The sequence below is a fragment of the Papio anubis genome, chromosome 11 (genome assembly GCF_008728515.1).
Source record: "Papio anubis isolate 15944 chromosome 11, Panubis1.0, whole genome shotgun sequence".
Taxonomy (NCBI): domain Eukaryota; kingdom Metazoa; phylum Chordata; class Mammalia; order Primates; family Cercopithecidae; genus Papio; species Papio anubis.
Window position 1 is genome coordinate 34,439,662 of NC_044986.1, and position 18,175 is coordinate 34,457,836.

Consider the following 18,175-nt stretch of genomic DNA (forward strand, 5'->3'; position numbering starts at 1 on the left):
GTTTTGGTTCTGTTAATTTAGACTAAGATTGCATTAATCATTTTGGCAGCAATATCATAGCACTGACTTATATTAAGCTGGTATTCAACCAAAGCCTACAAATCTTAATAAGATCTTAAGTATATGAGCTTCTGTTTGGTCTGGCTTTCCCATCTTAAATCTTATGTCATTAATTTTCAGTATAAATGTGGGACTTTGTGTTCATGTCTTTAACTTCCATTTTTGGGATTTCAGCATAAGTTTTTAGATTTCCAAGATAATTTTGAATTTTGAGTGTGTCATATATGATACTGACTCTTCTTCCAGATATATTACCATGTGCTTCTTCAGTAAGTATCTTTGCTTTGTGTTTATCTAGTCATTGATACAATTTCAAACAGATTAGAGTTGAATAAGGAATCCATACTTTAGATACAGCATATCTATTTTTTCCCTAAATATTTTTGAAATCTGCTTTTCTAAAGTTTAGGACATACATTTGGCCATGTTCACAGTTTTCTTTTCTTACTGTTATTAATATAAAGGTAATGTAGTCACTTTATTTCAAGGTTCTTGTTGGAATGATATTGAGGATATTGGTTGTAATTGTTGCTTCTGCTGCATTCTGAGCAATATATTTATTAGATAGGAAATAGGGAGTTTAGTTGGTATTCTACTCTTCAAATTAGACTTATATCAGAAGATATCAGGATAATTGAAACTCTCCTTCACTTTTTATAGTGTGTTTTGATACAAGTTTTATAATCTTTTCTGAGAAAGCATCATCCATATTTCTTTTCCACATGGACAGTCTATGGAATACCATTGTAATAGTATAATTCAGTTTTTCTTTTTAGTTCCTCCTTTTATTGTTTAACGTAATTCTACTATTAAGCTCATGAGTTTCATATAGGAGCTCTGGAAAGAGCACAGAAATTGGCTTTGAACATCCCTGGATTTGAGGACTGACCCGGTTATGTGAACTTGTGCAAGTCAAGCTTTGTGAACCTCAGTTACCTCGTATTTAAGATAGAGGTTATAATGGTGTTCTTTATCATTTAGGATTATACAACAGGTTAAAATTTTAAAAACAAGTAACTGACTATTAATGACTTATATAAATAGTATATTTGTCTCATATGACAAGAAATTAAGAGATAGGCAGTTTAGCACAGCTATGGTAAGTTAATAAAGACGTTAGGGACTTCAGCTCTTTCTGTTTTTCTGTTCAACACCTTTAGTGTGTAATCCTTTACCTTCTTACTTCTTCTTCTTCTTCTTCTTCTTTTTTTTTTTTGAGATGGAGCCTCACTCTGTTGCCCAGGCTGGAGTGCAGTGGCACGATCTCGGCTCACTGCAACCTCCGCCTCCCTGGTTCAAGCAATTCTCCTGTCTCAGCCTCCTAAGTAGCTGAAACTGCAGTCATGTGCCACCACGCCCAGCTAATTTTTTTATTTTTAATAGAGATGGGGTTTCACTGTGTTGCCAGGCTGGTCTTGAACTCCTGACCTCAAGTAATCCACCTGCCTCAGCCTCCCAAAGTGCTGGGATTACAGGCGTTAGCCACTGTGCCTGACCCCTACTCTTGCTTCTTGACTCAAGGCTACAAAGTGGCTACTAGAACTCTGGGCTTCATATCTATGTTTCAGACATAGAGAATAGGAGGGACTAAAGGACTAAAGGGAAAAACTGAGTTTCTCTTAGTGAGGCTCTCTCTTTTAATCTGACAAGGGAAGTCCCCCTTTAAGATGTCTGCCTGCAGCTCATTTTCCAGAACCGTGTTACATGACTACCCTTTTCTGCGAGGAAAGCTGGGAAATTGTGTAGTGTAGCCTTTCAGTCTCTATAATAGATGAAGGCAAGGGAGAAGGGATTGTGTTTAGGGTTTGGGTCAGCCAGTCAACAATGTCTGCCATTTACTTTGATAGGATTTTTGGAAGGATCTAATTAGATGATGTAATCCAGAAAGTTTTATAGAATATAATTTATATAAATGTAAACTGTATTATTCCTCTTGACTTCTATTGAATTGTCTTAAAATCTAGTATATTCTTAAACTAATTTATCCAATTTTTGTATTTAAGTCTCAGAAAATCTGTGAGACTAGTTATTTGTTAAATGAGTTTACTTTATTACCCGTATTCAAGAAACTGGTATATACATGTTTAGGCATAAATACTGCATTAATTCTACTCAGCTCTCCTGTTTTAATCTAAGAGTTAGTGAGGACTATTTTCACATCTGGCTTATCTTCGTGTGCCACAAATCCTAACCCTCAGAGTCATGGGTTTGTATTTATACCTGGGCTTTTCTTTTAGAAATCTGAAAGAAAAGACTACTTCTCCAGAACAGTGTTCCACCCTTTTTGCCATATGCCCTGTTTTCTCTTAAGTGTTACTGAATATAGCTTTCCTTTTAGTACCATTAATGTGGGCATTAGTTTTGTTCTTTCCAAAATCATTGGTGTCAAAAGTGGCCAAGCAGTTAATTTTTAGCTCCATTAAAATTCTTCAGTTTTGTTATGCAAAACTTGCAAGTTTTTGGAGTTGCCACCTAGATTACTGCTGATGGTATCATTTATCCCGTGATAGTCAGTTGAATTATATTTTAATTTGTAAAAAATTAATAAATAACTTTAGGGCATGAGAGCTTCCTGCTAATTGGGAAGCATTCTTTTTTTTTTTTTTTTTTTGACAGAGTCTCCCTGTATTGCCCAGGGTGGAGTGGAGTGCAGTGGCGCAATCTCGGCTCACTGCAACCTCCGCCTCCTGGGTTAAGCGCTTATCCTGCCTCAACCTCCCAGGTAGCTGGGACTACAGGTGCCTGCCACCATGCCTGGCTAGTTTTTTGTATTTTTAGTAGAGACGGGGTTTCACCATATTGGTCAGGCTGGTCTTGAACTCCTGACCTTGTGGTCTGCCCGCCTTGGCCTCCCAAAGTGCTGGGATTACAGGCGTGAGCCACCGCACCCGGCCAAAGCATTCTGTGTGATTTTTTTCTTTTTGAGGAAGCTGTTTTCTGGAGACTACATCTGCTTTGAATGAAAATCATACTGAAGTATAAAAAGCAGTATGGGAAAATAATTGGGGAAAAGGCAGATCTGCCATGACTCCAGACCTCCTGTGCTCTCTTCAGTGACTCAAAAAATATTTCTGGATTGAAAGAATGATTACTGAGTCAGAATTAAACTATTTTACTCGAGGTACATGAAAAATAGCAGAAAAAACCCTGACCAGGTGAACCATAGATCGGCAGCTCTAACTTGAGCTGAGTAGGCTGGCTGGCAGGTGAATTTAAAGATAGACCAAGTATCCTAAATACACATGCTGGAGCTATCACCTGGTCTTTAGCATGAGGTAGAGAGAATGACCTTCATAGTTACTAGTATTCAAAATTGCATTATAATACTTTTTCACATGGAAAATGGTAAGATATCTTAAGAAAAGGCCCCAGGAGGTAAATAAGTCCTGAAGGTGAGTTGGGAAGGAGAATTGAGGAGTGAGAATCTTAAATGATGTCAGAGAGAGCTAAGGAACAGATAGATCTCCCAAGAATTTGGAAATGACCAGAGGAACTTTCAGGATATGTCATGGAGTTGGAGAGCCTTCTGATTGATTACTTATGCATCTCTTTAGGCTAATAAAAATGTTGGTAGCTTATTAATTCTGTCATTTTGGGTGAAACAAGACTTTGATGGTGTATTATTTTTTGTTTTGTTTTAGTTTTTGCTGCCTGCCTTCTTTCTTTCTTTTTGTAGACATTGTTCGAAGTGATGTTGCCTTAGATAAACAGAAAGGCTGCAAGATTGCCCAGCACCCTGATGTTATGCTAGAGCTCCAAAGGGAGAAGGCAGCTCAGATGCATCTGGTTCTTCTAAAGGAGCAATTCTCCAATACTTACAGTAATCTCATATTAACAGGTAAGGCAATTGGAGTTGGTTGAAATCTTAGAGCATTCAGTTAGTAACTTATTATTTGGGGTACACATCTGTCTGTCTACACCTACTATATCACTTTTTAAATTGTAATGACTTGTCTCTCTATTACAAATATTCCTTGTAGTTTGCAAATATGTTTTGGTTTGAAGTTATGGGTGATTCCGCATGTGTTTTCTTCTCAAAACACAGAACCAATGAAAACCTAATGAAGCCTTTAAAAATGTGACTTTCTAGATGTGTGCTAGTAGATTTGAGAGAATACTAAATTTGGTGTCTTTTAAGAAGCAGCTATTTTCCTCTTTCCGTGTATGCCCTTTCTGTGAACCCAGTGAATATAAAGATGAAATGTAAAAGAGATAATGGTCTTCAGGCAGAGCAGAGAATGTTCTATTCTTGGTGGAGTTTGGAAATATCTAGGGAATATGATTTTCTTTTTAAGAGCAAAGAGGCTATGAGACTGAGTCATGCTCCCTTACATCCTTGGTTCTAGGAGGAAAGCGAATATGTGTCAGGGCTGCAAGGAGAATCAACTTTTTTCAGGGCTGCTTGCAAACTTGCTGGTAATGAGCAAACTAGCTGCGTGCTTTTGTCAGGCTTTGGAAAAGATTGTAATAGCAGAATATTATGTGAGAATCATTAAGGATTTGAGATGAACTCAGAAGAGCAGTCCAAGTTACCTCCATTTTCTTGAGACCACATAAGGCAGATCTACATTATATTGATCCAAATAAAAAAATCAAAAGTATGTGTTTTCCCTTGTTTATGAACATTAAAAAATAAAAAGATGGATTGTCTGACAGGCTATGAACATCTCACACTTATTTTTGTAAGCTCTAAGTTAGGAAAACTTTAACTTTTTTTTTTTTTACAGACTTCTTGGCATGTCACCAGGAATTGCTGAGTGGCAACCAAATTGTTTTGCTTTTAGAAAAGTAAGAGACTCTTCCAGCTTTTCATCTTGTACCTGGTGAAAAACCCAACAGCATGAGATGAAAGCCAGACTTAAACGTGGCTTTGGTGAGCAGAGAAGGGGATTATGGATTTCATAAGTATAGGCCCTATTTTTTGCTCTTTGATAGGTCATTAAGAAGGGAAAACTTAAAAGTGATTTATGGCCAATGCGTGTATTTCCCTAAATTGGTTAGTGAAACTGGGTTTAAGTTTAGATGTTTGGGAAGAGCATAGATGTTTCTTCAGGTTTTTTCAGTCAGCCTCATATGTATGTGTGCGTGTGTGTTTATAAATGTGTGTGTGTGTGTGTGTGTGTGTGTGTAATATTTTCCAACTCAATGAGTGGAAATGAAATATTTTTATTCCATCTTTATTCTAATATATTTTGGCACTTGTTAGAGGGGTCAGACCTTGTGTTCTTTAATGTGGCATAGAAAGGGCTTAGGGTAATTCTAACCCCTAAACCGAGGCTCCAGAGTATGGCTTGGAGGCATATTATCTTTGAAAACGCAAGTGTTCTATTGAGTTTAGTGGAATCTTTTCTAATTCTCAGTAACATAATCCCTTGGGATGTTTATTCGCAGTTCAAACTGTTGGAATCAACATTGTCAACTTTTACCCTGACAACTTGCTTACTTTCTACTAAACAAACTTACCCTAGAGAAGAGCCTCTTTCCTGCTCTCACTTCTACTAAGCTGCTTCAAAGAGTCCTCAGGCATTTTCCACATTTTTCACCCAAATGCCTGTGCAGAGGTGGTACCTTACTGCAGACAGAGCATTTTGCATGTCCTGGTTTGTTTACATGAAAGTTCAAAAGGTTTTGGTTCCAGGTGTTGGGAAGAGATGGAGCCGTTTCAGTTTAACACCAATGGTAAAACTATTTTAATTTCCTTTAACTAAGTCTTTGATTTTACACAGTGTGGTTTTCTAATTGTTATGAAGTTTAATCCTTGATTTCTTGTATAAATCTTGAGAACATGGTCTCCAGACAGCTAAACATAATATTTAAACATAACTAAACTAACTTTTGTAAATATTTCCCTTTTCAGTGATGAATGTATATTGGTAAGAAGGGTGAGGTTGAAGGGGCAGGGACCTCTCAAATGAAGTGACTTTCTTTACCAACACATTCAGAACACATACTCCAGGATTTCTTTCTGTATAAGTCTGGCATAACACTTGAAATATCTGCAATGAAAGTATTTATGTGGGAACACAATGAGGAAACTGGGCCTCTACAATCTCAGAAAGGATCACTTTTTACATCTTTCTCCTCTACCCACCAGTTATTTATAGAATTTCATATGTATGGGTATATAGTAATTGTTTTCTGGTCAGTTACTGGTATATCCTTTATTTTAAAAATGGGACAACTAAGATATTGGTATAGTAACAAAAATTAAGTGATCGAGTGTTGATGGTTAAAAGCATGTTAAAAATGATAGTTGTTGAGTTCCACCTCACAAGCAAGTCCTCATTCTTTGATGTTCCACTGTTACCTGATGAGCCTGTCAGCTGTTGGTGGGAGAGGCATGGCTTCATATTCTACATTACAGCTAATGATCACTCTTAAATAGCCACTCCTTTACTCCAGATAAGGGCAAATTGTATTCTAGCTTTGAAGGTCTTTTAACCATTTAATAAAAGAAAACAACTCTATAATTGTTAGGGATAGCCCAGTTAAGGGAAATAATAAAAACTAATAAAATTTAATGTATATACCTTGTTGAAGTATTCCTTATTGCATTATATTTGTAGAACAGTAGATTCTTTTAATATATTTTTTGCATAGTTTTAAACTTGTCTTAATGTTTTCATGTCAATGGTTTATATGATACTGGAAATAATGTTAGCCTTGCCTAGCCTAGAGGGTTTTTAAAGTAAACTCTAAGGTTACAGGGAGATGATGGAGTAATTCCAGTAGAGCATCAGTGATGGAACTGTTTTAAATGGTGATGAGTCATGTACTGCACTTTTCCCACTGACTCACCTATGGGGGCGTATATGTTTGTCCTGCAGTTTCTTGAGCTGGAGAGTGTTGTTATTGTGCATGTCACTCAACGAGTGGCTAATGAGATGGAGAATTGGGTAGGAGACTTTAAAAAAAGAACAAGAATCAGATGTGTTCTTTGTGCTCTCATGATTTCTAATATAACAATGCTCTATACATTTGTTGAAAATGTTCTGCTGTGTAAATAATGAATTCATTAGAAGACTAATTTTTTTTTTTTTTAGACAGAGTCTCACTCTGTCACCCAGGCTGGAGTGCAGTGGCATAATCTCCACTCATTGCAACCTCCATCTCCTGGCTTCAAGCGATTCTTCTGCCTCAGCCTCCGGAGTAGCTACAGGTGAATGCCACCACGCTCAGCTAATTTTTGTATTTTTAGTAGAGATGGGGTTTCACCATATTGGCCAGGCTGGTCTCAAACTCCTGACCTTGTGATCTGCCCGCCCTGGCCTCCCAAAGTGCTGGGATTACAGGCATGAGCCACTGCACCCAGCCAGAAGACTACTTTTTAGGTATAATATTGACATGTATTAAATAACTTTTATGGGTTTGAATTCAGTTGTCTCACTTAATCTTGCTCCCTCCCCTTGAGGTATAAATTGAACTTTTGAGGTAGATCTTTGTGCTGTAATCAAATGAAAAACATAAAAGTTAAGTCAACCTCATGGGGAAATAACATTTCTAGGATTTTGTTTAGAACATAAACTCCTAGAGGGCAAGGAATATCATATGTGTGCAGCATTCTGGATTGCATGTAAAGCATAGTGAATGATCCTGAAATGAGGTCAAATTTCTAAAAATTTATTTGTGTTGGGAAAGTCATCTAGTCAACCGTCTGTATCCAGATAGCTTGAAACTGTAGCCATTATAGATGGATGGCATTACACAGGACACTTTCTAATATTCCTTTATGAGGATTCTTATCATGTGTTGGCTGCCATTTTTGGTTTTCTACTCCAAACTAGACTGAGATTCCAGTGGTTGGCTTTATAGTGTTACTGTGGCAAATAAATTAAGCAGTGACTTCCACTTCCAGTTGTGGCCCATTCTGTTAACTTCAATTGAGCAACAGTGTGCAAATCAGTGAAACAAGGACTGTTCTTTCAGTTAGCACAAACCATAATTATCTGGGGACTATTGCTACTTTATCAAAGTAAAATAATGTTTAAAAAATCACCTTGAAAAGTGATTATGTAGCACTGTGTGCTATTTATTTGCATGTTTATTAAAATACTGCAGAGTGATGTGGATTATATCACCATTATTTTACTTTGATAAAGTTGGAAGCAAATGCCAGGGGGATAAAACTTGATATTAAATAGTCTGTGATCAAGGAGTTTGGGTTGTGCTGTACATCCAATCATACCCACCTGGGTTCATATTGATACACAAATGTATTTTCCTACAAAGCAGAAAGTAAATAAAGTAGATGGTTCCTTGTCTCCTGACACTAATGTAAAATGTGACTCTTCTAGAGGTCTAAAGATTGTGTCACATGTGTGTGTGTATATATATATATCCTAAACTTTCTAGGGAAATTTTTCAATATAAAAACTTATAGACTAGCCCCTGCAATGGTGAAAGACATGTTTTAGAACTAACTGATAAATGAAATCCTTGTATTCATGCTTTATAAGTAATAAATCTAGTAAACATCATAACTATTCAAGCACACTTGATGGGATTTTTAGTGTAATTTTTAATAACACGTACATATATTTAACCTCTCTTTTCAATTTTAGTTTTATTTGTTCATTAATTTTTATTATTTATTTATTTATTTATTTAAAATGTCAACAGCTTCAGGGGTACAAGTGGTTTTTGGTTTTATGGATGAATTGTGTAGTGGTGAAGTCTGAGATTTTAGTGCACTTGTCACTTGAGTAGTGTACATTCTACCCAATATCTAGTTTTTTGTCCTTTCCCTTTCTCCTGCTTCTGCTTCTGAGTCTCCAGTGTCCATTATACCACTCTGTATGCCTTTGCAAACCCATAGCTTAGCTCTTTCTTTTAAGTGAGAATATATGTTACTTGGTTTTCCATTCCTGAGTTACTGCACTTAGAATAATGAACTCCAGCTCCATGGAAGTTGCTGCAAAAGACATCATTTTATTCTTTGTTATGGCTAAGTAGTATTTCATGGTGTATATGTCCCATTTTCTTTATCCACTCATTGATTGATGGGCCCTCAGGTTGGTTCCAAATCTTTATAATTGTAAATTGTACTGCAATAAACATATATGTGAAGGTGTCTTTTTGATATAGTGGTTTCTTTTCCTTTGGGTAGATACCCAGTAGTGGGGTTGTTGGATTGCATGCATTCAGCCTCTTTTTTCAAAAATTATTATACTTCAAGTTCTGGGGTACATGTGCAGAACGTGCAGTTTTGTTACATAGGTATACACGTGCCATGATGGCTTGTTGCACCCATCAACCTGTCACCTACATTAGGTATTTCTCCTAATGTCGGACTTTGTGTTCATGTCTTTAACTTCCATTTTTGGGATTTCAGCATAAGTTTTTAGATTTCCAAGATAATTTTGAATTTTGAGTGTGTCATATATGATACTGACTCTTCTTCCAGATATATTACCATGTGCTTCTTTAGTAAGTATCTTTGCTTTGTGTTTATCTAGTCATTGATACAATTTCAAACAGATTAGAGTTGAATAAGGAATCCATACTTTAGATACAGCATATCTATTTTTTCCCTAAATATTTTTGAAATCTGCTTTTCTAAAGTTTAGGACATACATTTGGCCATGTTCACAGTTTTCTTTTCTTACTGTTATTAATATAAAGGTAATGTAGTCACTTTATTTCAGTTCCATCTAGGATGCTGCGAGTGGTCTTATTTCTTTCCTTTTTATGGCTGAGTAGTATTCCATGGTGTGTGTGTGTGTGTTTGTGTGTGTGTTTGTTTCTGTATATGTATATATACATATATATGCACATATATAAGTATATATCACATTTTCTTTATCTACTTGTTGGTTATTGAGCATTTAGTCTAGTTCTGTATTTTTGCAATTGCAAATTGTGCTGCTATAAAATGCATGTGCAAGTGTGTTTTTCAAATAATGACTTCATTTCCTCTAGGTAGATACCCAGTAGTGGGATTGCTGGGTCAAATGGTAGTTCTGCTTTTAGTTCTTTAAGGAATCTTCACACTGTTTTCCATAGTGGTTGTGTTTTCCCTATTCAGTGTGATGTTTACTGTGAGTTTGTCATAGATGGCTTTTATTACATCGAAGTATATCCCTTCTATGTTGATTTTGCTGAGGGTGTTTTAATCATAAAGGGATGATGGATTTCCTCAAATGCGTTTTCTGTGTCTATTGAGATGATCATATGATATATATATATATATATTTTTTTGAGACGGAGTCTGGCTCTGTCACCCAGGCTGGAGTGCAGTGGTGTGATCTCGGCTCACTGCAAGCTCCACCTCCTGGGTTCACGCCATTCTCCTGCCTCAGCCTCCCGAGTAGCTGGGACTACAGGTGCCCACCACTGCACCCAGCTAGTTTTTTGTATTTTTAGTAGAGATGGGGTTTCACCGTGTTAGCCAGGATGGTCTCGATCTCCTGACCTTGTGATCCGCCTGCCTCGGCCTCCCAGAATGCTGGGATTACAGGAGTGAGCCACCGCGCCCAGCCAATTTTTGTTTTTAATTCTGTTTATGTGATGTGTCACATTTATTGACTTGTGTATGTTAAACTATCCCTGCATCCTTGGTATGAAACCCACTTGATCATAGTATATAATATTTTTGATATGCTGTTGGATTTGGTTAGCTAGTATTTTTTTGAGGATTTTTGGATCTATGTTCATCAGGGATATTGGTCTGCAGTTTTTTGTTTTTGTTATGTCCTTTCCTGGTTTTGGTATCAAGGTGATACTGGCTTCATAGAATGATTAAGGAAGGGTTCCCTCTTTCTTTATCTTGTGGAATAGTGTCATTAGGATTGCTACCAATTATTTGAATGTTCAATAGAATTCAGCTGAGAATCCATCTTCTCCTGGACGTTTTTTTTTGTTGGCGATTTTTAAATTACCATTTCAAACTCACTACTTGTTATTGGTCTGTTTAGAGTTTCTGTTTCTTTCTGATTTAATCTAGGAGGATTGTAGACTTCCAGGAATTTATCCATCTCCTGTAGATTTTCTAGTTTGTGCACTTAAAGGTGTTCATGGTAGCCTTGAATTATCTTTTGCATTTCTGTGGTATCGGTTGTAATATCTCCCATTGCATTTCTAATTGAGCTTATTTGGATCTTCTCTCTTCTTTTCTTGGTTTGTCTCACTAATGATGTATCAATTTTGTTTATCTTTTCAAAGAACCAGCTTTTTGTTTCTTTTATCTTTTTTTGCTTTCAATTTCATGTAATTCTTCTCTGATCTTTATTTCTTTTTTCTGCTTGGTGTGGGTTTGGTTTGTTCTCATTTCTTTAGTTCCTCGAAGTATGATCTTAGATTGTCTATTTGTAGTCTTTCAGACTTTTTCATGTAGGCATTTGATGTTATGAACTTTCCTCTTAGCATTGCTTTAGCTGTATCCCAGAGGTTTTGATAAGTTGAATCACTGTTATGATTCAGTTCAAAGAATTTTAAATTTCCATCTTGATTTCATTGTTGACCCAAAGATCATTCAAGAGCAGATTATTTAATTTCCATATATTTGTATAGTTTTGAGGGTTTCTTTTGGAGTTAATTTCTAGTTTTATTCACTGTGTTCTGAGAGGATACTTGATATAATTTCAATTTTTAAAAAATTTATTGAGGCTTGTTTTGTGACACATCATATGGTCTATCTTGGTTCATATTCTATGTGCTGATGAAAAGAATGTATATTCTACAGATGTTGAGTAGAATGTTCTGTAAATATCTGCTAAGTCCATTTGTTCTAGGTTATAGTTTAAGTCCATTGTTTCTTTGTTGTCTTTCTGTCTTGATGACCTGTCCAGTGCTGTCAGTGAAATATTGAAGTGCCCCACCATTATCGTGTTGCCATCTATCTCATTTCATTGTTTTATAAATTTGGGAGCTCCAGTGTTAGGTTCATATATATTTAAGATTGTGATATTTTCCTGTTGGACTGATCCTTTTAGCTTTATGTAATGTCCCTCTTTGTCTTTTTAAACTGTTGTTGATTTTGATTTTAAGTCTGTTTTTTCTGATAGGGGAGTAGCTACTCCTGTTCGCTTTTGGTGTCCATTTGCGTGGAATATCTTTTTTTCACTCCTTTACCTTAAGCTGATGTAAGTTGTTATGTGTTAGGTGAGTCTCTTGAAGATAGCAGGTACTTGGTTGGTGGATTTTTTTAAAAAAATGAAATTAAATTTTAAGTTCTGGGATACATGTGCAGGATATGCATATTTGTTACATAGGTAAACATGTGCCATGGTAGTTTGCTGTACCTATCAACCCATCACCTAGGTATTAAACCCAGCAGGCATTAGCTATTTTTCCTAATGCTCTTCCTCCCCTCATCACATCCCCCAACAGACCCCAGTGTGTGTTGTTCCCCTCCCTGTTCCATGTGTTCTCATTGTTTAGGTCCCAATTATAAGTGAGAACATACGGTGTTTGATTTTCTGTTCCTTTGTTAGTTTCCTGAGGATAATGGCTTCCAGCTTCATCCATGTCCCGGCAAAGGACATGATCTCATTCCTTTTTATGGCTGTATCATATTCCATGGTGTATCTGTACCACATTGTCTTTATTCAGTCTATCATTGATGGGTATTTTGGTTGATTCCATGTCTTTGCTATTGTGAATAGTGCTAGAATGAATGTATGCATACATATATCTTTGTAATATAATAATTTATATTCCTTTGGGTAGGTACCCAGTAATGGGATTGTTGAGTCAAATGGTGTTTCTGGTTCTAGGTCTTTAAGGAATTTCCACATCATCTTCCGCAATGGTTGAACTAACTTACATTCCCAGTCTGGTGGATTTTTATCCATTCTGCCATTCTGTATCTTTTAAGTGGAGCATTTAGGCCATTTACATTCAACATTAGTATTGAGATGTGAGGTACTGTTCTATTCCATATTCTAGTTGTTGCCTGAATACCTTGTTTTTTTTTTACCCATTGTGTTATTGTTTTATAGACCCTATGAGATTTGTGCTTTAAGGAAATTCTATTTTGGTGTATTTTAAGGTTTTGTTTCAAGATTTAGAACTCCTTTTTGCATTTCTTGTAGTGCTGGCTTGGTAGTGGTGAATTCTCTCAGCATTTGTTTGTCTGAAAAAGACTTTATCTGTCCTTCATTAATGAAGCTTAGTTTTGTTGGATACAAAATTGTTGGCTGACAATTATTTTGTTTCAGGAGGCTAAAGATAATACTCCAATCCCTTCTGGCTTGTAGAGTTTCTGCTGATAGTTCTGTTAATCTGATAGGTTTTTCTGTATAGTTCACATGATGCTTTTGTCTCACAGGTCTTAAGATTATTTCCTGTGTCTTGATTATAGATAAGTTGATGACTATGTGCCTAGGTAATGATATTTTTGCAGTGAATTTCTCAGATGTTCTTTGAGCTTCTAGTTTAGTTGTCTAGATCTGTAGCAAGGCCAGGGAAGTTTTCTTCAATTAGTCCCTCAAATAAGTTTTCCAAACTTTTAGATTTCTCTTCTTCCTTAGGAACACCAGTTATTCTTAGGTTTGTCTGTTTAACATAATTTCAAATTTCTTGGAGGCTGTGTTCATTTTTCTCAAATTCTTTTTTCTTTGTCCGATTGGGTTAATTTGAAAGCCTTCTCTTTGAGCTCTGAAGTTCCTTCTTCTACTTGTTCTAGTCTATTGTTGAAACTTTCCAGTGCATTTTGTATTTCTCTAAGTGTGTCTTTCATTTCCAGAAGTTGTGATTGTTTTTCTTTATGATATCTATTTCTCTGAAGCATTTTTATCCATATTCCATATTGTTCTTTTAATTTCTTTAAGTTAGTTCTCTCCTTTCTCTGGAATATCCTTGAGTAGCTTAATAATCAATCCCCTGAATTGTTTATCAGGCAATTCAGAATTCTTCTTGGTTTGGATCCATTGCTGGGGAGCTAGTGTGATGTTTTCAGGGTGTTATAGAGCCCTGTTTTGTCATATTACCAGAATTGTTTTTCTGGTTCCTTCTCATTTGGGTAGACTATGTCAGAGGGAAGATCTGGGACTCAAGAGCTGCTGTTCAGTTTCTTTTGTCCCATGGCATGATCCCTTCATGTGGTAGTCTTCCCCTTCCCCTAGGGCTGGGGCTTTCTGGGAGCCAGACTGCAGTGATCATTATTGTCCTTCTGGGTCTAGCCATCAAGCAGGGCTCCCACGCTCCAGGCTGGTTCTGGGGAATGTCTGCAAAGAGTCCTGTGATGTGATCCGAATTCAGGTCTCTCAGCCCTGGATACTAGCGCCTGCTCTGGTGGAGGTTACAGGGGAGTAAACTAGACTGTGTCAGGGTCCTTGGTTGTAGCTATGTTTAGTGTGCTGACTTTCTTGAATGATGGGTTATGCTAGCAATAAAGTTGTCGTGTGGAGAGACTCAGAACCTCTGGTTAGCCAGGATGTTGCAGGCAGTAGAATTACCTGTTGTTTCCTCCTTCTTGTGGGAGCTGGGTTATTCTGTCATGAGTTGTTGTAATGGCCTGAGTTGGTTGACCTCTAGCCAGAAGGTGGTGCTTTCAAGAGAGCACCAGCTGCAGTAGTATAAGGGGATCTAAGCTTGCCATACATTGGCCAGGGTAACTATTCTGGTTTCCCAGGTGATGGGTGGGGCCATAACGCTTGGAAGAGCTTCTGTCTTTTGTGTTCAGCTACCAGGACAGGTAGTGAAATACCATCAGGTTGGGGCAGGGTTAGGTGAGTCTGGGCTCAGACTCTCTTTGGGCAAGGCTTGCTGTGGCCACTGTGTGGGATTGGTTGTGGTTCTCAGGCCAATGGGGTTATATTCCAGAAGAGATTATGGCTGCCTCTGCTGTGTCACATAGTTCACCAGGGAAGTGGGGCATAGCTGGTAGCAAAAGGCCTCACTCAGCTCCCGCAGAGTTGGTAAGGCTGGTCTTGCTCCTGCATTGCCTCACTCAGACCTTGCCCCAGGTCATAAGCTTCCCTGATGAGAAAGCAAGCACAGATTTCAGGCCTTGCCCCTCCCATCTGCTCACAGTGTCATCACCAGCTCCTGTGCTGGTATCTGCAGCAGTTCCCATTCACCCCCTGGATTCTGCTCAAGAAAATTCACTCCCAGTCAAAATTATTACAGATTTCAGTTGGAAGCTTCTTTCACCCTGTGGCGCTTCCCTAATTCTACTTGCTGCCTTCTCTAGGGACCCTGCGAATAAGTCAGGGATGACGTCTTTGGGCTTGAGCTAAAGACAGGAGTGCCTACAAGGCTCTTCCCACTGTTGCTTCTACTTCTGTATTTTGCATGGTTCCCTAAATCCATTTCAACTCTAGATAAGGTTAAATCTTTCTGCTATGATCTGGATTTTCAGATTCCCCAGTGGGGATGTGTGTTCAGAGGCAGGTTTTCCCCCCCTCACTCTTTGGGAACTCACAGTTTTTTGCCTGTCATGGAGAATTTGCAGTGGCATGCCACTTCTTTCAAAGGATCAGTGAATTCTTTCAGTTTTCCTATTACATTCCCATGGTGGTTCTTGGAGCAAAAGTTCACAGTGTGAATCTCCACATGCTGTTCTGTCAATGCCAGTGGGAGCTGTGTATTAACCCAGCATCCTGTCTACCATCTTCCTCAGCTATCTCAGCTTCCTAATATTATAGTCTAGGAGCCAGGGGATTAGATGGAGTCTGAGCAGTGGCCTCTCCCATGCCATAAAGAAAAGTTCAAAATTAAATTTTTATCATGGAAGGACCAGTCGTAGACACAGTCTCTGCATTATTCACTCTCCAGGTAGTATAGCAGAGTTCATTTTGAAGTCTGGTTTAAAATAAATGAATTTTCAGGATTTTTATCCAGAGCAGTGATTCTTAGGTTTGGGAGGGTAAAGCTTTCTATATTAGGGATCAGGAGAGGAAGTTTTTGTGTGTGTGTAATGGGGAGGTTTTATAGCTATTTTCTGCCTGGTTGGGGACGTGGGTAATCAAAATACTCTGATTCAACTTTCAACAGCATTTGCTGAGTGCTTACTGTATACCACTATCTTCTGCTGCTACTCACACAATACTGTATTATGTCATCTTTTGGGACACTCCATTATTAGACTTCCCTTATGCTATTGATGGCAGTGGCAGCCCATATGGAGTGGCTGCTGTGAAGATGTCAGCTGCAGCTGGGGAGGCACAGCCAGGGCTGCACACTCCATGGAGCTGGCAGGAGCCCCACACCATTTTGAGTTGGCAGGGTGGGAGCCCCATCCTCCCAGACACAGCTGAAGCTGCCCAGTCATGGCTGCAGACCCAGGGATCTCCTCGCTTTCGGATGCCAGGGAAGCCCCTTTGCCCTAACAGGCTTGGAAGTGCCTACTTCTGCTCTCTGGCCTTACCATGCTCCTGGTGTCTGCACCAATTTCGGAGCAAAGTTGAGGCCAAGCCTGGATACTGTTGCAACCTGGCTGAGTGGGCATGTGCTTGGGGCAGTGCTGACACACCAGTCCACTGCTGCCTTGGCCTCCTCTGGACTTTGGGTGTCAACAAACACAGGAGGGAGCCTGAGGGAGGGGTTGAGAGTGGCTCGGCACAGGCCTGCAGGCACCCCTTGGCACTAACAGCCTGGAAGCTGTGGACGTGATTGATGGTGGCAGGAGGCAGACAGGCTCCTGGGCAGAAAGCGGTGGGTATCTGGTGAAGCCCCACCTTCAAGCTAGGAATTGTCTGAAGCATGGGGGCCAGGCTGTGAGTTCTGGCTGGAGTCTGCGGACCAGAGTGAGAACTTATGGTGCTTTTCCCAGGCCCACCCATAGTCACCCATGGACCAAATCAGTACACACTTTCTCCCTTCTGAGCCCATAAAAACCCTGGACTCAGTCAGACTCAGGCTGAAATCAGGATGACCTGCCTGCAGATATGAGCCACCCACTCCAGGTCTCCTCTCCACTGAGGACTGCAGAATCAATGGGACAACCTGCCTCTGACAGTACCCAGGCACAGCCTTAACTTTGCTCTGAAATTGGATAGGAGCTACCCACTCTGGGTCCCCTTTTTGCTGAAGGCTGCACAGACGTCAGGACAACCTGCTTACAGATAGGAGCTACCCAGTCTGGGTCTCCTCTCTGCTGAGAACTACACACTCATCAGGATGACTTGTCTGCAGATAGGAGCTACCCACTCTGGGTCTCCTCTCCTCTGAGAGCTGCACAATTGTTGGGACAACCTGCCTGTGGATATGTGCTACCCACTCAAGGTCTACTCTTCACTAAGGGCTGCACACTTGACGGGATCACCTGCCTATGACTAGGACTGCTCACTATGGGTCTCCTATGACTTGGACTGCTCACTATGGGTCTCCTCTCCACTGAGAGCTGCACTCATCAGAACGACCTGCCTGCAGAAAGGAGCTACCCACCTTGGATCTCCTGAGAGCTGTTTAGTCACTCAAGAAAGCACCCTTTGCCTTGCTCACCCCTAGTTGTCCATGTACCTCATTCTTCCTGGACACAGGACAAGAACTCAATGGTGGGACTGAAAAAGCTGTAACACAAACAGTGCTAAAACATGCCGCCACTTGCCTCGTTGTGGGCGACAAGGAGAGAAGTGATAAGGAGAGAAGAGCTGAAACCACGCTCAACCTTTAGTGCTGTTTTTAATCTATTTTTAGTTTAGCAGTCAAAGCCTTTAGTGTTCTTTTAAAGTTTTTTTTTCAGTCTAGCCACTAAGAAACATCTAATTGTTGCAGTTTTCTAACTATAATTGGGATGTGTATATTTTAAGCTGTTTATTGGCGATTTGCATATCCTCTTTGGTGAATTACCTTTTCATATTCTTTGCCTTTTTAAATTGGATGTTGATCTTTTTCTTAATAGTTTGTAACTGCTTTTTGTAAATAGAAATGTTAATCCTTTGTCGTATGTATTGCAAACCATTTTTCACTCTGGATATTATCTGTTTTTTGACTGTTTTTAATTTAGAACTTTACTCTTTTACTGTGACTGGAATTTATGTTTACATGTAGTGTGATGTGTGTAAGTATATGATATTTTCTTCCAAATGACTAGCCAGCTTTGTCTACACTGTTTTTGAAACATTTTTTGCCACTGTATTGAAATACCATAGATGTTCTATATTATATTATACTACCACATATATTTGTACCTATTTCTGAATTCTGTTTTCTGTCATTTTCCTATTCTTTA

General features: G+C 38.8%; 1 protein-coding gene across 1 annotated transcript in view; it reads left to right on the forward strand.

Moving 5' to 3' along the window:
• Positions 1-18,175, forward strand: part of HPSE2 (heparanase 2 (inactive)) — a 777,655-nt gene that overhangs the window by 97,604 nt on the left and 661,876 nt on the right. The window contains exon 3 of the mRNA XM_017944184.3: positions 3,737-3,898. Coding sequence (XP_017799673.1) covers positions 3,737-3,898 — 162 coding nt within the window. The remainder of the gene's footprint in view (positions 1-3,736; positions 3,899-18,175) is intronic.